This window comes from Triticum aestivum, chromosome 4D (genome assembly GCF_018294505.1).
Source record: "Triticum aestivum cultivar Chinese Spring chromosome 4D, IWGSC CS RefSeq v2.1, whole genome shotgun sequence".
NCBI classification, from domain to species: domain Eukaryota; kingdom Viridiplantae; phylum Streptophyta; class Magnoliopsida; order Poales; family Poaceae; genus Triticum; species Triticum aestivum.
Window position 1 is genome coordinate 52,968,669 of NC_057805.1, and position 19,628 is coordinate 52,988,296.

The window sequence follows — 19,628 nt, forward strand, 5'->3', positions numbered from 1 at the left end:
TTTGTTTGTTTTTCCACCACCACCGTTACAAATCTACTTTTCTTCACATGCTATTCCCCACAAAAGCAAATGCAGTACTGTTTTCTGTTTTCACTTGTTTTTACCTTGTTGTGCCGCATGTGCTGATCTTGTGTGGTCTGTCATTCCAATTTGATGTGCTCTATCTGCAATAGCGCTTTCCTGCAACTGTGAAGCTTGCCATGAGATGTTTGCCGATGTGGTTCCACCATAACAACCTGCGATCATGGTAGCAGTTGGTCATTGCATGGCAACTGTAGTTTGTTCAACATGGCACATGTAGTGGTCCAACCATGCCACACAGATTTGTTCACACTTGTCATCCACGGTTGTTTAGACATTACAGTCACATTTGATTATACATGGAAACTGCAGTTGTCCAGGCATGGCAACTGCAGTTTGTCCAGCCATGGCAACTGAAGCTGTCCAGGCATGGCAACTGCGGCTGTCATATATGTTCCTTTCTCCTAACTCACTGTCCACAACTTCATTTTCATGCACTCACCTGTGTACGGCGTTGATGGCAGGTACATGGTTGCTGCCTGATGCCACGTGTTGCATGAAGGTCCTACATTTTTCCGATATAACTCGTGAGTCTTTTGCCATCCTTGCAAGTTTAATTTCATGTCCACAACAATAAGTTCCTTTTTCATATGCGTTACCTTGATTTGCCACATTAGCTAGCTGAAGTTGGTTGCCCGTACATTTGCCAGCGTTAGCGCCCTGTGACGAAACTTGCCATGCTGCCCCCCTGATTGTGGTTTGGTCATAAGAACCTGCTAAAAATAGAATGTAGGACATAAGTAGAATGACATCTTCATCGTCACGAACATGGCAACTGTTTCTTCTTTGTTTATCATGCATCGTACCGATGCCCGCGTAGTGCTCTAGTAGTGGCAGCAATGGCCCTGAAGAAATGAGTTGATTGTACTCTGCTGCATCCCAAGGTGGCGTTTCCGGCCTTTGAGAAAGCCAAGGATCAGTGCCATCTTCGTGATTCATTCTTCTGCTTTTTCTTTTCTGCCACTGTGCTTTTAGTCACTGCATGAACAAGAACGCATCAACAATCCGCAAAAAGCGTTCTTGATGTTTGCACGTAGAAGATAACACGGCAATCTCATAACATTTCTTGCGTAGGCAACCAACACCTCATGGCAAGTAGGACATGCACATCCATTTTCTTTTCTGAATTCTGGATGCCATCTATCATTTTGAAGCGATGGCAACAGAAAATAAAATAGGATGGCGAGCAATAATATAACATGGTGGCAACTACGGACAACGATAGATGGCAACTGACGTTAGATACAAGTGGTAATTATTTTTCCTCCCTCCCCATGCCAAATTCCTCCTTTCTCTCCCTATTTTATAGTGATTACTACGCTACCAACTACTCGCATCAAGCCAACCCAGAAGCTTGGCACAAGTCTAGCATAGTATATGGCAGATCTGGCGTATGTTGGTGGGCAAATGCAAAGACACACAAATTCGTGGGGTGTTTGCCCTGATAGCGTGGATCCAGTCGCCATCTTCGTGGGCAAATTTTGCAAATTCAGATTTCTGGACAAAAGAAGGTCGAGAAACAGAAGGAGATCGGAGATCCACCTGTTTTAGCTCGTCGTCTTGGGAGGGCGGGGTTGGGGTGGGAGGGGGGTAGGGGGTGGGGTGGGTGGTTAGCGGTGGGAAAGGCGCTAGGGATCTGCTCTGGTTGCCATGGCAACCAGAGAAGGAAGGCGACGGAGGTAGGGGATCGAGAGGTGCAAGACAATGGCGGCAGGGCGGACTGGGGATCGGAAGGAGCCCGGGACGGCTGACGTGCTGGGTCGTGCGGGCAGCGCGGTCGTTTGGCCCGGACGTGTGGGCGGTTTGTCACACACCAGACAGGCGGGCTGTGGCTGCGCGCGCCCGGACGTGGTCGTGCGGGCGGTTTCTTCTCCATGCCACACGAGGCGTGCGACACAACCATCCGATACACCACACGTGTGGCAGTTATCGGTGTCCCTTTTTTACCACGAACACCCCATTCACGGCGAAATTAATGCCAACTCTGTTCAGGCACCCTTTGGTACTTTTGCTTTTAAAAAACACTCTGATCAGGCACCCGCTACATAACCAGTGAGAACCCTGAAACCCTTGAAAATTGCGCCTCCCGTACATCCCCCCTTTCCTCTCCAGTCTACCCAAAGTCCGACGAGCAACCACCCGGCCATGGCGACCACCGACATCCGCCTCTCCATCGGGCACCAGACCCGCTTCGCCCTCCGCCTCGCCTCCGCCATCTCCTCGCCCTCCCACGCCAAGGGATCCGCCGGCAACGCCGCCTTCTCCCCGCTCTCGCTCCACGTCGCGCTCAGCCTCGTCGCGGCGGGCGCCGGCGGCGCCACCCGCGACCAGCTCGCCGCCGCGCTTGGGTCCGCGGAGAAAGGCGAGGCCGAGGGCCTCCACGCGCTCGCCGAGCAGGTGGTTCAGGTCGTGCTCGCCGACGCGTCGGGCGCCGGCGGCCCGCGCGTCGCCTTCGCCAACGGCGTCTTCGTCGACGCGTCGCTCAAGCTCAAGCCTTCCTTCAAGGATCTCACTGTGGGCAAGTACAAGGCCGAGACACAGTCCGTGGACTTCCAAACTAAGGTGATCCCCTTCCTTGTCTAGCTAATTCTTGAAACAGCGGCAAGATTCTTCACCAGAAAAAAAAACATAGTACAGATTTGCTCATTATTTGTGGAAATCACTAGCTGGTAGTTTATTTACTCGTGTGTTTACAGTTCGCGGTGTCATTCTTTGACCGAAAGTGGTTGTTTTGTGCTGATGTGATGTAGATATGGATATCTGCTGGTATTTCGTTAGGTCTTTTAACCATTCTAGATTTGTAATTTAGTGGTTTCCATACTGTTTTGTTGAACACCAGGAGCTTTAGTACTGTTGTATGGAGTTGCTACATATACGTATAGGTAGCTGTAGAGCATTGCTGAAGCCTCTATGTCTGCTGTTTTCGTAAATGCAATAAATTCGACTGAATGTTCAACTGCTAACTTGCAATTTATTCCTTCTCAAGCTTAAAAATGTGACAAACTACTAATGCCTGGCCAAAAAAAAATCAATTTAATTATTCAAGTATAGGTGTTCACTAAACAGTAGAAACTAAATGAACTTTGGAAGTACTGTATTACTTTTTATAGTGTCATGTTGCTAACTTGCTCTTTAGAGTTCCCCTTTGTGCGGATAATTTGCACTTTGGAACTTGCATCACTGTGATTTTGCGATAGCTAGTCTGTTACTTTTGTGATCAAATATACCTTTTTAGAAAGTGTAATTTTCTTAATGTGCTATCTAGGGATTTGAAGCCTGGGGAATTTGTCGATATTTACATTTTTTTATGCTCTTGAGCCTAGTATGTACTGTATATTAGATCAATATAGGAATGTCTAGAGCCTTGCAAATTCGTTGGCCTGTACTTCAGCCTTTTCCAGGTCCTTTCGCTCTTTTCATTTATTACCTTCACGGAATTTTGTTTCTAAGATGTACAAAAATAAACTAAAGATTACTGGATTAGAATTGTCAAAAAATCAGTAGTGGTATTGCACAATGTCGCTCCTAGTTGGTGTGATGACCATTTAAATGAGTATACATTTCGAGCAACTTTAAATGAGCATTAGTATGATTTTCAGTCGTTCTAAGTTTTGATGTATTTTGCAATGGTCCAGGCTGCTGAAGTTGCTGGTCAAGTGAACTCCTGGGTAGAGAAAATCACAACAGGTCTCATCAAAGAGATCCTCCCTGCAGGATCTGTTGATAACACCACTAGACTGGTTCTTGGTAATGCCCTTTATTTCAAAGGAGCTTGGACTGAGAAGTTTGACGCGTCCAAGACAAAAGATGAGAAGTTCCACCTCCTTGATGGGAGCTCAGTTCAAACACCGTTCATGTCCAGTACAAAGAAGCAATACATTTCGTGTTCTGACAGCTTGAAGGTACTGAAGCTTCCTTACCAGCAAGGCGAGGACAAGAGGCAGTTCTCCATGTACATTCTTCTTCCAGAAGCACAGGATGGTCTCTGGAACTTGGCCAACAAGTTGAGCACCGAACCAGAGTTCTTGGAAAACCATATCCCAATGCAGAAGGTTCCTGTCGGGCAGTTCAAGCTTCCGAAGTTCAAGATATCATTTGGATTTGAAGCGTCTGATATGCTCAAAGGTTTGGGTCTCCAGCTGCCGTTCAGCGAAGAGGCAGATCTTTCGGAGATGGTGGATTCACCGGCGGGCTTATACGTCTCATCCGTTTTCCACAAGTCGTTTGTCGAGGTGAACGAAGAAGGCACCGAGGCTGCCGCTGCAACTGCTTCAGTGGTCACACTTAGGTCACTGCCAGTGGAGCCCGTGAAGGTGGATTTCGTCGCGGATCACCCTTTCCTCTTCCTTATCCGAGAAGACCTCACAGGGGTGGTGCTATTCGTCGGCCATGTGTTCAATCCCTTGGTGTCTGCATGATGTGTTTGCTCTGGATCGCTGCCTTGGCAGTGACCTCAACTGTCACATGTAAGTGAAGGGTTTCGACTTTAGATCATGCTGCCTGTGCAATAAATCCGGTGCATGTTTTTGTTTTCGAATAACGGCTTGCTTGATGTATGGAGGTTATGGTGAGTTGGTGACAATAATCCAGGGTTGCCGTGGAGTTTTGTGCTTTCAGTTGAATGATACTCCTACATGAGATGGCCAAATGCTTCTTGGTGAAGTATGATCTATGGCATTTGCATAATTTGGGAGATTATTCTGGGTTATTTTGTTAATCTGGCTTGTCTTACTTGTTTTTTGGTTGACGAGGCGCCGAGAGCGACGTCGTCCCCCGTGGCCCTATCGTTATCAGTCATGTGTGCCTACGACTTGGGTGGGAGAGAGACAGAGAAAGATTCCACAATGGTTCATAATTTATTCACTCCTGAACTACTCAATAGGTGAGATGAGCCCACGATATGCTGAAATCTGATGCTAATATGCACAACTCAAAATTGCTCAATAATATGAGTCTGCTATCTGAACAGAGTGCACTGGAACCCTGCACGTAAATGGACACACTGAATCATAGCAAGAACCACAATGCAGAAACACACAAACTCATCTGAACTGAAAGGTCGAAATGGAACTGATCAAACTGTAGTGTCTCTTATTTGCCTACAACACATATACATGGTACAAACATGATGTGACGACACGGGTTACAGATGATCTACCAGTTCTCAAATCAGCAGAGATAGCCAACACAGCATTGAAGCAACACAAGGTCACATCCAAAAGGCCAAACCGTTGTACTACAACATTGGAAGTGCAGAGACCAACTACAACAAAGTAACATTTGTGGGCGGGCTATCAAGCACCGCGGTACCCTATCCCTTCTGAGTTGAGAGGTTTTGCACTGTCACATAGCATACACTATCTCCCCGCTGCTTTCGACGTCGAGGTCGGCGTCTGAATCAAGGTCGTCCATGTCGTCGTCAAGGTCCAGACCGTCGTTCAAGAACTGGTTGATCCGGGAACCAGCGGCCGGGATGGTGGCCTCCGCCAGGATCTGCATGATCTCGTCCATGCTCTGCATCGGCTGTTCAGGCTCCTCATACTGGCTGCTCATGGTGCTGTCGTCCACTAGGTCAGCTGGGAGGTTCTTCAAGAACCACGGATGGTTTCTTATCTCCGGGATTGTGATTCTCTGCATGTCGACATGAAAGGTATCAACCTCAAAAAGAATCTGTATGCAACATATAGCGACTCGAAAATCTTGGTAGTAAGTACTCACGGTAGCTGGGTTGCCAACGAAAATCTTGGCGATAAGATCTCGACACTCGGAAGATATGTGCACGTAATCGGGAATCGAGTACTGCACACTCAATATCCTCTGGCAAAACAAGCGCATTAGCTTTGTGTGCAGAACAATAACAGGGATGGTCAAGAAATTAAGATGGGCTCAGAATGGGAACCTGAATTGTCTTCCTAAAATTTTTGGGCTCATCAGGATCCTCAAAGGGATATGCACCAACTAGCATAACATAAAGTGTCACTCCACAGGACCACACATCCGCAATCTTCATTTCATCGAGGAACGAAGGATTAGCGGTAGGTAACTTGAGATGATACATCACAGAGTCTAGTAGTACCATGGGACTCATTATATACACATCATGCATCTCACAAATGGAAATGCTTTGCAATGCAAATATGGTTGCCCAAGTGCAGAAAAAGGGGCATAAACATTAGATAAAACAACAGGATTAGGATATCATGAAAAGTAATATTAACATGGGGCACCAATATGTATGCATCAAGGCTTTTAGTTTCAGAAACAAAAAAAAAAAAATCGGACGTCACCCAGATAAAATTTCGCACATTTCAGAAATTATTACGCATATTTCAGGAATTATTTCGCACTGTGAGTTTTCAGATTAAATAAATTTTAACCTAATTTAAATTTAAATTTGAATTGGGCTTGAAATTTCAGGGCTATAAGCATTTTGGACCCCACCGAAATATGCGAAATTTTCAATGAAATTTCGTTGAAATTTTAAACCCTTGTATGCATACCTTTCCATCATATTCCTTCTTCAGAAGAACCTCCGGAGCAATGTATGCCGGTGTTCCAACGGTAGATTTTGGCTGCGAATGAAGAACCGACGACTGCAAATACAAATATGCAAAACAACAATGAGCAGAATAACAGGCCGATACACTAGGGCACAAAAACTAGGATGACAAGCAGAGCATAACCCCCAATTTGGCATGTAAACAGAGTGAACATGTTGGTTGCTGAAAACTGCAAGCCTGCGACAGTGAAGCAGGTGGTATCTTGTTTTAGCAAGTACTGTACCTTGGAATAGCCAAAGTCGCATATCTTGAGGCGAGGAGCCGTGCTCCCGTCCAGCAGGGTGTTCTCCAGCTTCAAGTCACGATGGCATACTTGCTTAACAAAAGACAGAAACCATTTTAGTAGTAGCTACCGTAACAGACTAACTAACTGTGGAATCACCCGAAAAGGAAAGAGTACCATGGAGTGGCAGTAGCTGACTCCTGAGAGCAGCTGCTGGAAGAAGAAACGCGCCTGAAAAGTCAGAGGCTTGGGCGGTTAGCATAGTCTATAGTGATCAGTAGTAGTCCACGTACGCGGGAACGGAGAACGTCATGGCGAATCGGTGATCGATCGATGGGGCATGGAAAGGGAGGGAGAGGATGATGGATGGGCGTACCTCGTCCTCGCTGAACCTGCCGGCGTTGCAGATGCGCTCGAAGAGCTCCCCGCCGGAGGCGTACTCCATGACGATGGCGAGGTGCGTCGGGGTGAGGATGACCTCCTTGAAGCGGATGATGTTGGGGTGGCGCAGCGACCTGTGGTTGATGATCTCCCGCTGCACGTTCTCGTCAATCTGCTTACACGAACGCAAGCTCTTCAGCTCTGCTTCCATCCCGTGCAGGAAGATGAAAAACTAGTGATGCTCTAGTAGTAAGAGCAATAGTAGAAGTACCTTCTCCCCTCGCTCGATGTACTTGACGGCGACGAGCTGGCCGTCGGCGCGGTTGCGCATGAGGCGCGCGACGCCGAAGTTGCCGGAGCCGATGTCCTTGACGAGCTCGTAGCGGTCGCCGTCGTGCATTATGGGCATGTCCATGCCCGGCCCCACCGTCAGCGCCGCCCGGTCCATCCCCTCCCCTTCCCTGCCCTTCCCTTCCCCCACCGCCGGCGCCGCGGAGCAAAGCAACCGAGCAAGCTCCCGCGCGCGCGCCTCCCGTGACCCCGCGATCCAAGAGAGAAAGAAGCCTTGCCTTCTTCCCTTTAGTTTAGTTAGCTGCTGATGATGAGCTCCACCGTACCTCGAGAGGGTTGTGGGATGGATTGGGCGGAGGAGAAAACCCACCTCGTGATCTCTCTCTATCGCCTCGCGCTTTTCACCCCGCGCCCACGCCTCGCCGGCAGCCTTTATTTCTTAATAAAATCGCCGCGCTCTGGTTTCTTCTCCTCGCTGTCTCTCTGTGCGTGCGTGATCGCTCGATCTTTAATATTTTTCCCTCTCCGCTCTGTTCCGCAGGCGAACTATCCAGTCCCAGTCCGGTGGGGAAGACGGGCGGGGGCGTGTCGTGTCCTCCTAGCCCGGCCAGCCCCCCGCTAACCGACATGTGGGCCGGTGGGCGCTGGGCCCCGCGCGTCGGGCTTGTCACGGGAGGGCACCGGTGGTGTGCACGTATGCGGCGTCGGTCAATGACGTGCAGACCCGGTGCGGTGAGGTACGGGTGGGGCCGGGATGTCGGTGTCTGTTGTAGGACGGTGGCGTAGGCGTAGGGTGGTAGGGGTGGGGGGGGGGAGGCTGAAAATATCTGGAGGGGTGGCTGGGAGGCGTACCGCATAGGCAAATTTGACAAATTTGACCTATAGACGAAATCAAATCACAGAATGAACTGTCCGTAAACTATTTCACGCGGCTGACCCGTGGCGCCTAGCTCTCAGGCGCTGTACACTGACTTAGTAATTTTCTGATCACACGGGTGCGACGCTGGCCGTGTAGCGTCTATCTGTGAGACGTTGCACAGTGTAGTGTGGCGCCTTCGTGTCGGGCGTCACACAAAAAGGTCAGCCGCGTGAAATAGTTTCACGAATAGTTCATTCTGTGATTTGATTTCGTTTATAGGTCAAATTTGTCAAATTTGACTACCGCGTGGTGCACGGGCTGCAGCCTGGACTGAACTTCAGGTCGGTAGTTGAGCCCGCCGCTCTATGCGTATCGGATGGTGATCGGGTGACGTGTAGTGCACGTGGACGGCTCCGGTTGTTTCAGCAATGTGGGCGTGTTCTCATTTCGGCAACAGCCGCCGAGTTGATCGCTGACTCGCTGTACCTAATGGCTGGGTCGGTTTGGTTTGCCGTCTTGATTAGGGCATCTCCAATCCAAAACCCAAACGGGCAACATTATTTGTCCGCGAAAATGTTAGTGTTCGGACGTGTTCGTAAAACTTAGATCGGTGCGCAGTGACCTAAGGCAAGCCTTTAAAAGTCCCCTATTTACCAGCCTCCTCCCCCCCCCCCCCCCCCCATTCCCCCCCTTTTGTAAGTCGATTTTTTTCTCCGGACATTGAAATGATTCAAATATCAATATTACAATGTGATTATAATTCAAATACAAATGTTACAACTCATACATAAAAAAAGCTTTCGAATTACATAGCTCAAATTAAACTCCAATTTATTCAGACTCATGCTCTATTGATTTTATGAAACACCAGCAATGTTCCATTGGATCATTTGGAAGTTGCGTATGAGTTTCTGATTATGAATCTCAAACTCAGCCGCGTCTTGTTCTGAGAGATCGACAATTCCAAGATCACTCATGTGTTCTACATTGCGACCACCCTCGCAACATCCTAGCCATGATCCCTGTTAATGCCTCTAAGACTATCTCATGTATTGATGATGAGTATGTATTTAATGGGACCGGGGCTGGCCGTCGTCGATTTTAAAGTGATTGGTTCAACGATTTCTTGTTGGAATATTCACCTCTAAAAAAATCTTGCCTTGTTTTCTCTTTTCGAAGAAGCCAATTGGGAAGTGTGGTTCAGACATATTCACGATCAAAGGATTTGATAAGTGGAAATAGGTTAACAATAGAAAAGAATGTGCTTTCCTCACACATATGGGCACTACTCCCAACTCCGCTCACATTTTTGCAGTTATGTGTTATGAAAACCTGGAAACTAAAATGAATCATGTTGATGAGGTGATTAGAAAGCAAACTAAGAAGATGGTTCGTGCATCTAGTGCCCCTTAGTGATTTTCGTGTATTGAAGACTTATAGGTTAAGGGACTAATGTGTTTGTGAATGTACACAGGTACTATAAGTCTATGAGGAGTTTAATATTTACAGTGAAAGTCGACTCCTAAAAATGAATGTCTTCACCTGAAGACTTTGGTTTTCTTGAAGACTTTGAAAGTGAGGAAATTGGTGTGACCTTGAAGACTTCCATACTCATGCGAGGATTGTGAAGCGTGAAGACTTCTATTTTCGTAGTTTCATTTTCACTTTCTTGGGTCATAGGAAACATCGTACTATTAAAGGGGGTCGAGGTAAAACTAAGGAAAAGTTTCCAAGTGATGCTCATCTCAAAATCCTACACCTACCCAATCCTCTCGAGTGAAGCCATTGGAAATCTTATACAATTCAGTCAATTTCTTCAGTGACAGAGACGAAGTTCTTCTGGTCTTTGAGGAATTTGTTCTGACTGAGGAGTTAGGAATTCGCCAGTGCGGATTGCCTACAGTGAGGAACATGATAGCCCTGAGGAATTTGATACCCAAATATCCGACCGTTGCTGTGCTACGCGCCAGCTGTCCCAAAATATCTACCCACCTAACGGTCATATCATTGAAGGGCATTTATGTCTTATCATGTCGGGATGCTCCCTAGGCTATAAATAGCCGCCCCCTACAACCACTTGTTGGTTGGCTGCTCCGAGAGATAGATTGACACTTGTCATTTAGAGCATCCCATCCTCCGAGGACTTTGTGAGAAAATCATTAGTGAGGAAAACCCAAACCCAAACACCTACAAAACCCAAAGTGGTTGAGCATCACTGAAGAGATTGTTCCTGTGTGGAACCGACGCTTGTTACCTTTGAGGACTGTGCATCCTCCAGACGGTTAGGCGTCATGGTCTAAAGTATCCAAGAGGAAATTGTGGATCACCGAATGACCGAGTTTGTGAAGGTTTGGAAGTCACCTGAAGACTTACCACGAGTGATTGGGCGAGGTCTGTGTGATCTTAGCTCAAGGAGAATACGGTGAGGACCGTGTGTCCGGGACTGTGTGTCCTCAGGTTTAAATACCTAGCTGCTCCAACCAGACGTACAACTATCACAACAGTTGGAACTGGTCTACCAATTCATCGTCTTCACCAAGCTACTGGTTCTATTTCCTCAACCCTTTCATTTCCTCATCATGTGTTGATGAACTTGATCGTTACTGTTTGAAGACTTTGACTGAAGACTTTCTCTATTTCCTCAATCCTATTTCTTCAGTCACTTAGTCTTCAGCCTACTTATCCTGTTTACACGCTACTTGTACTCTGTGTATGTTTTATTTCATCATGATGACTGTGCTACTGTTCTGTTATACATGCATCTGAGTACTTATTCCGCTGCTAAGTAGTTCGTTGCTTAGGAATTTCCTCACCTAGAAATTCCTCAGTGACAAATTTGTAAAAATCGCCTATTCACCCCCCTCTAGTCGATATAACGCACTTTCAGCAAGACTAAGGCTAAAGACTTCCATTGATGCCATGTGGAGAATAATTTAATTTCAAACATTTAGAAATTTTGAATACTTGATGTCTAATAATTATTCTATGTTGATTGCATCAGGTGGTTAATGTTCTAAGCATGTCCCTTTAGAGGAAATGATGAATCCGAGGATTCCAAGAACCAAAGTAATTTCAAGGAAATAATTAAGCTTTTGGCTTCTTATAATAAGGATGTACATGAAGTCGTACAAAATGCTCCAAGAAATGCAAAGTACACCTCACCAACTATTCAAAAGGAAATTGCTAGCATATTTGCTAAAAAAGTGAAGACCTCAATTAAAGAAGAACTTGGTAATAGCAAATTTTCTATCATGGTAATTGAATGTGGAGATGAGTCTAAAAAAGAGCAGATGGCAGTAGTTCTTCGACTTGCAAACATAGAAGGGGTGATAGGAGAACATTTTCTTGATCTTATTCATGTTAGAGACATCAGTGCTTTGACTCTCAAAAACACAATTATTACCGTCCTAGTTAATGAATGTGAAAGATATTAGAGGCTAAGGATATGACGGGGCTAGCAATATGAGGGGAGAGTGGAATGGACTAAAAGCTCTAATTTTCAAAGAGTTCCCATATGCATACTATATTCATTGTCTAGCTCATCAACTCCAATTGGCTCTTGTTGCTGCATCAAGGGAGGTACATGAGGTCCATAATTTTTTCAACATTTTATAGTAAATACAGTTAGTGCATTTCCCAAACGCAATGACGAGCTGCTAGAAAGATAGGCTGCTGAAATTGCTAGAGAGATTGAATTGGGAGAGCTTAACACACGAAGAGAGGCTAATCAAATAGGATCTTTACAAAGGGCCGGGAACACGAGGTGGAGTTCCCACAACAAATCTATAAAAAGTTTGTTGAAGATGTTTGTCGCAACAGTTTTAGTGCTAAGAAGTGTAGCAGCTGATCGTTCAGCTACAAGGAACTCAAGAGGAGATGCTGGAGGTTCCCTGAAAATCCTAGTGACATTTGATTTTGTGTTCATTGTACACTTAATGGAAGAATCATGAAAATCACATATGTCTTGTGTCTCAAACTTCAACATAAATCTTTGGACATTGCAAATGCATTAGATTGTGTTTCTAACACGAAGGAGTTTCTTGCTGAACTGAGAGACAATGGATAGGATGGTCTTTTTGAAGATGTAAAATCCTTTTGTGTGAAACATGAGATTGACATCCTGGAGATGGATCAAAAGTATGTCTCTTCCCCTATCTCTCTATGATTATTTGAATTAAAATGTAGAGATTTAGTCACTTACATACTTACTTATCAATGTCTAGATCATGCAACTAATTCATGTTTTTCATATATATTGCAATTTTAGGTATGTTGATGTGACAAAATCTCAAAATAAGCATGGCAACACCACAGTTCTCAATCATTACAAAGCAGATGTGTTTAATGTTGCAATAGATCAACAAGTGATAGAGTTGAATGGTCGATTTTTTTTAGATTTAGAGTAGGGGAACTACTATATTGTAGCCACAAATTCTTAAGACATGAGTTGACGAAGGCACTCAGGTACATCGGTGATCATCTCCTGGTCTCCTGTACTTCTGGCCACAGCTGCAAGCCCATGCGCCAGGGCATTGCATGACCTTCCTACACAATTGATGGTGTGGGATTGAAACGTATTCAGAGCATCCTTGATGTCAATGAGCAACGCGTAGTAAGGGGAACGGGAGCAGTCCCCCATGTTCAGAGCATTATTTGCAATCACTTGGCTGCCTAGTTCCAAAATCAGAGGGCCTCTATAAACTCTCAAAGTCTGTTAAGACCAAGCAGAGAAGCTTTTGCCTCTGCTTCCTCGACGCTGCGACAGGGCGACATCCTTTGGCTGACAGAAATGAGAGCATGCCCTTTACTGTCTCTGCCTACGGGTCCTGCAGCGGACTCGCCTGAATCTGCCATATATGAGGCGTCAGTATTCAACTTGACCGATCCCATGGGGGGTCCAGACCACTGAATTTTTGGTTGTGCCTGGCGCGCACCCTGCCCACTGTTAGCTCCCAAGCTCTTATCTTTATCTATATCCCTCATTGTTGTCGCGCCTCGGAACTCCTCTGAGTACCTAGTCAAGAACTGTACCGAGCCCACGATTGTTTCCTTTCATGAACTTTGAATGCAATCTTCCCGCAGGTGCCAACATCTCCAAAGAAGGAATAGGATGTTAGCACGAGTTTCTTTGGATTCGGGGTCAAGGAGCATCTGCAGCCAGTCTGTTCCAGTGTATCTGAATGATTTCTTCGGTGGGAGGTGCCATTCTTTCCTCATGGCTTCCCTGAGGGCTCTACTCTTAGTACAGGAAATTACCGCATGGTACTCGTTCTCTTCACCATTGCCACTGATATTATAGATTGAGTCCACCTCGAGTGTCTTCCTGGATTTGTTCTTTTTTGTGGCGAGGGTATTTGTAGCTATCCTCCATCCAAAGATCCGGTTTTTTCCCGCTACTTTTGCTTTCCAAATAAGGTCCCAAATGCTACGGTCATCTCCATCTCGTGTTGAGCTTGAAGGATTTGCTTGCTGGGTCTGGAGTGTGGAGGCAGCCAGTCTGTAAGCGCTCCTAACCAAAAAAATTCCATTCTTCTCATAGTGCCATGCGACACAATCTTTTGCCTCTGCTCTTGGAATGGGAATTTTGCATATTTCGTCAGCGTCAAACTCATGAAAAATCTGGCGAATTAGTGGCACATTCCATTCCTTTCCTTCTTCATCCATCAGTTGATTGACCCATCGGAGCCTTGATCTTCTCGTGAAGACAGCAACTTTGAGGCCCTCCTTCCTAGGGATCCACTGGTCCCTTTGTATTTGAATGTTTCTACCATCCCCCACACGCCAAATTAGGCCCTTCTTCAGAAGTTGGAGCCCCAACTCAATTGCCCTCTAGAACGGCGAGGCATCCGAGACAAAGATAGTGTCCAGAATGTTGCCCTTGGGGTAGTACTTGGATTTAAGAACTCGAGCACATAAACTGTCCGGATTTTGGATTAGGCGCCAACCTTGCTTGGCCAGTAGCGCTTGGTTAAAAAGATGCATGTCTCTAAAACCGATACCACCGGCCCTCTTGGGTTTAATCATTCTCTCCCACGACATCCAGTGTACTTTCCTGTGGCCCTCTTTGTCACCCCACCAAAAGTCCCTAATCAATCTCTCATATTTCTCACAAAATCCTTTCGAGAGCAGGAACACACTCATGATGAAAGTGGGAAGGGCTTGGACATTATATTTTACATGGACTTCCTTCGCTAGATAGGACATGAATCTTTCAGACGAGTCATTACATCTCTTCGCGAATCTGTCCATGATTGGTTGAAAGTGTTCATCCTTCATTCTCCCTTCCGGTGTAGCCCCGAATATTTGCTTTCAAAGGTTTCCGTCTGAATGCTAAGAGTGGCTTTAATTGCATCCCTCGTTGCAACAGGGCAAGACTCGCTGAAGAGGAGAGAGCATTTGCTAGCGCTAAGTAATTGTCCTATGCATTTCTGGAAGGTGTCCAACACTCTCCCAACAGTTTTAGCTTGATCAACCGTGGCCTTGAAGAAAAGAAGACTATCATCAACAAACAAAAGGTTTGATACACCCGGGCTGTTTCTCACAATCTTGATTGGCGTCAACTTGTCCTATGCGATGTTCTTATTAATTAGTTTCACCAGTCCCTCAGCCATGAAGAGGAAAAGATATGGACTCAGGGGGTCCCCTTGTCGAAGACCCCTGGATGGGCAAAACGGATCCAAAAGTTCCCCATTACATCTCACCGAATACCTTACTGATCTGACGCACTTCATGACCCAGTTGGTCCACTTCTTGCAGAAGCCACTCTTGAGCAGTACACCTTCCAAAAAACTCCAATCAACTCTGCCATAGGCTTTTGCCAAATCCAGTTTATAAGCACGATACGTCTCCCGGGGGTTTTTGTAGTGTTGTATTTTATGGAAACACTCAAAGGCAATGAGTGCGTTATCTGTGATCAATCTACCCGGGATGAAGGCACTCTGGGTTTCTGATATGATGTCATCTAGGATAGGTCGGAGACGGTTAACAAGGCATTTGGAGACCACCTTGTAAATTACATTACAAAGGTTGATGGGGCGGTAGTCTTTCAACGATTGAGGATCTTTGCCCTTTGGGATTAGTGATACGTCTCCAATGTATCTATAATTTTGATTGTTCCATGCTATTATATTATCTGTTTTGGATGTTTAATGGGCTTTACTAAGCACTTTTATATTATTTTTGGGACTAACCTATTAACCGAAGGCCCAGTGCAAATTGCTGTTTTTTTGCCTATTTTAGTGTTTCGCAGAAAAGGAATATCAAACGAAATCCAAACGAAATGAAACCTTCGGGAGAGTTATTTTTGGAACAAACGTGATCCAGGGGACTTGGAGTGGACGTCAAGAAAGAAGCGAGGAGGCCATGAGGCAGGGAGGCGCGCCTGCCCCCCTGGGCGCGCCCCCCACCCTCATGGGCCCCTCGCAGCTCCATCGACCTGCTTCTTCCTCCTATATATATCCATATACACCAAAAACATCCTGGAGCACCACGAAACCCTATTTCCACCGCCACAACCTTCTGTACCCGTGAGATCCCATCTTGGGGCCTTTTCCGGCACTCCGCCGGAGGGGGAATCAATCACGGAGGGCTTCTACATCAACACCATAGCCTCTCCGATGATGTGTGAGTAGTTTACCACAGACCTTCGGGTCCATAGTTATTAGCTAGATGGCTTCTTCTCTCTCTTTGGATCTCAATACAAAGTTCTCCTCGATCTTATTGGAGATCTATTCAATGTAATTCTTTTTGCAGTGTGTTTGTCGAGATCCGATGGATTGTGGGTTTATGATCAAGATTATCTATGAATAATATTTGAATCTCCTCTGAATTCTTTTATGTATGATTTGTTATCTTTGCAAGTCTCTTCGAATTATCAGTTTGGTTTGGCCTACTAGATTGATCTTTCTTGCAATGGGAGAAGTGCTTAGCTTTGGGTTCAATCTTACGGTGTCCTTTTCCAGTGACAGGAGGGGCAGCAAGGCACGCATTGTATTGTTGCCATCGAGGATAAAAACATGGGGTTTATATCATATTGCTTGAGTTTATCCCTCTACATCATGTCATCTTGCCTAATGCATTACTCTGTTCTTATGAACTTAATACTCTAGATGCATGCTAGATAGCGGTTGATGTGTGGAGTAATAGTAGTAGATGCAGAATCATTTCGGTCTACTTGTCGCGGACGTGATGCCTATATACATGATCATGACTAGATATTCTCATAACTACGCACTTTTCTATCAATTGCTCGACAGTAATTTGTTCACCCGCCATAATACTTATGCTATCTTGAGAGAAGCCACTAGTGAAACCTATGGCCCCCGGGTCTATTTTCCATCATATAAGTTTCCAATCTATTTTTACTTTGCAATCTTTACTTTAAATCTATATCATAAAAAATACCAAAAATATTTATCTTATTATCTCTATCAGATCTCACTTTTGTAAGTGGCCGTGAAGGGATTGACAACCCCTTTATCGCGTTGGTTGCAAGGTTCTTATTTGTTTGTGTAGGTATGAGGCGACTTGCGTGTAGTCTCCTACTGGATTGATACCTTGGTTCTCAAAAACTGAGGGAAATACTTACGCTACTTTGCTGCATCACCCTTTCCTCTTCAAGAGAAAACCAACGCAGTGCTCAAAAGGTAGCAAGAAGGATTTCTGGCGCCGTTGCCGGGGAGATCTACGCCAAGTCAAGTCAAGTCAAGACATACCAAGTACCCATCACAACTCTTATCCCTCGTATTATATTATTTGCCATTTGCCTATCGTTTTCCTCTCCCCCACTTCACCTTTGCCTTTTCTTCGCCCTCCTTCCGTTCGATCTTGTGTTACCATGTGCCTTCTTTTGCTTGCATCTTCGCTTGCTAAAAGTTTATGGATCCTCATCCACTCGCTAATCTCTTTAAGAGATCCAATTATGATGAACCTATTGCTAGTGAGTTGAGTGCACTAGATTATCTTTATGAGGTTTTGCTTGAAATTCGTGAATCTGAAAATTGTGATGAAGAAATTTATGAAGAGATTCACGATAGCTCCTTGAATAAAAAGCATGATTGCAATGATTTTTCTATAAATTCTCTTGATGTCAATTATGCTAATAATATGCAAAACCCTAAGCTTGGGGATGCTAGTTTTGCTATGTCTACTACTTGTTGCAATGATCATGATTGGGGTGATTCTTCTTATGATCTAGAAAATTTATTTAAGCCCCATGATGAATATGACATTGATAATAATGTTTACAATAATATTGAAAGTGGGTTTGGAAGAGTGTCAACTTTAGATCCCACTACTTTGGAGTATGATCAACCTTATGAAATTTTTGATAAAAGTGGGTTTGGAGAGGTCATGACTTTAGTTAATGTTAATCCCACTATTTTGGAAGAGTGTCAACTTTGCATACATGTGGATCGTGTTAAGAATATGTTTTGTGGTAGCTATATTTTTGAATTTTCTTATGATCCTACATGTAATTATTATGAGAGAGGAAAATATGGTTGTAGAAATTTTCATGTTATTAAATTACCTCTCGTTATGTTGAGATTGCTATTGTTTCTTTCCGCTTCCTTGCAAATGCTAGTTTTTGCTTGCCTTGATAATTTGTTTGCCTATAAGATGCCTATGCATAGGAAGTATGTTATACTTAGATGTGTTTGTCACATGTTTTATGATGCTCTCTTTCTGCTTCAATTCTTGTCTTTCATGTGAGCATCATTAAAATTATATATGCCTAGCTAGGGGCGTTAAACGATAGCGCTTGTTGGGACGCAACCCAATTTTATTTTTATTTCTTGCTTTTTGGTTATGTTTAGTAATAAATAAATCATCTAGCTTCTGTTAAGATGTGTTTTCATGTTTTAAATTAGTGTTTGTGCCAAGTAGAACCTTTGGGAAGACTTGGGTGAAGTCTTTATGATTTTGCTGTAAAAAACAGAAACTTTAGCGCTCACGAGATTAGCTGCCATTTTTTACTGGAGAGTGATTTTATGTTGATTCTTTTTGCATATGATTAATAGACAAATTCCTCACGTCCGCCAATTTATTTCAGAATTTTTGGAGTTACAGAAGTATACATTTGATCCAGATTACTACAGACTGTTCTGTTTTTGACAGATTCTGTTTTTCGTGTGTTGTTTGCTTATTTTGATGAATCTATGGCTAGTATCGGAGGGTATGAACCATAGAGAAGTTGGAATACAGTAGGTTTAACACTAATATAAATAAAGAATGAATTCATTACAGTACCTTATGGTGGTGATTTGTTTTCTTATACTAACGGAGCTCATGAGATTTTCTGTGAGTTTTGTGTTGTGAAGTTTTCAAGTTTTTGGTAAAGATTTGATGGATTATGGAATAAGGAGTGGAAATTCAAGGACAACCAAAAGCCTAAGCTTGGGGATGCCCTTAAGGCATCCCCTCTTTCGTCTTCGTCTATCGGTAACTTTACTTGAGGCAGCGTCTTGTATGATTTGAGTCTTTGCTTTCTAGTTTACCACAATCATCCTTGCTGTACACATCTTTTGGGAGAGACACACATGAATCGGAATTTATTAGAATGCTCTTTGTGCTTCACTTATATCTTTTGAGCTAGATAATTTTGCTCTAATGCTTCACTTATACCTTTTTAGAGCACGGTGGTGGTTTTACTTTATAGAAATTATTGATCTCTCATGATTCACTTATATTGTTTTGAGAGTCTTTTAGAACAGCATGGTAGTTTGCTTTGGCTATAAAATTAGTCCTAATATGATGAACATCCAAGATGGGTATAATAAAAACTATCATATAAAGTGCATTGAATACTATGAGAAGTTTGATACTTGATGATTGTTTTGAGATATGAAGATGGTGATATTAGAGTCATGCTAGTTGAGTAGTTGTGAATTTGAGAAATACTTGTTCTAAAGTTTGTGATTCCCGTAGCATGCACGTATGATGAACTGTTAAGTGATGAAGTCGGAGCATGATTTATCTATTGATTGTCTTCCTTATGAGTGGCGGTCGGGGACGAGCGATGGTCTTTTCCTACCAATATATCCCCCTAGGAGCAAGCGCGTAGTACTTTGTTTCGATAACTAATAGATTTTTGCAATAAGTATGTGAGTTCTTTATGACTAATGTTGAGTCCATGGATTATACGCACTCTCACCCTTTCACCATTGCTAGCCTCTCTAATACCGCGCACCTTTCACCGGTATCATACACCCACCATATACCTTCCTCAAAACAA

At 44.4% G+C, this 19,628-nt stretch overlaps 2 protein-coding genes across 2 annotated transcripts; one reads left to right on the plus strand and one right to left on the minus strand.

Annotated features, from left to right (window-relative positions):
- The first annotated feature begins 2,144 nt into the window (after positions 1–2,144).
- On the plus strand, positions 2,145–4,779 carry LOC123096139 (serpin-ZX). Its single transcript, XM_044517761.1, has 2 exons — positions 2,145–2,643; positions 3,717–4,779. Exons 1-2 carry the CDS (start codon positions 2,227–2,229, stop codon positions 4,497–4,499), a joined length of 1,200 nt encoding a protein of 399 aa, XP_044373696.1. The 5' UTR covers positions 2,145–2,226; the 3' UTR covers positions 4,500–4,779.
- A 349-nt stretch (positions 4,780–5,128) lies between these two features.
- LOC123096140 (serine/threonine-protein kinase SAPK10) lies at positions 5,129–8,073 on the minus strand. Its single transcript, XM_044517763.1, has 8 exons — positions 7,517–8,073; positions 7,241–7,417; positions 7,042–7,095; positions 6,865–6,957; positions 6,582–6,674; positions 5,981–6,085; positions 5,800–5,898; positions 5,129–5,712 (listed from the first exon to the last, which is right to left on the minus strand). The coding sequence occupies exons 1-8, from the start codon at positions 7,691–7,693 to the stop codon at positions 5,425–5,427; spliced, it is 1,086 nt and encodes a 361-aa protein (XP_044373698.1). The 5' UTR covers positions 7,694–8,073; the 3' UTR covers positions 5,129–5,424.
- Positions 8,074–19,628: the final 11,555 nt, after the last annotated feature.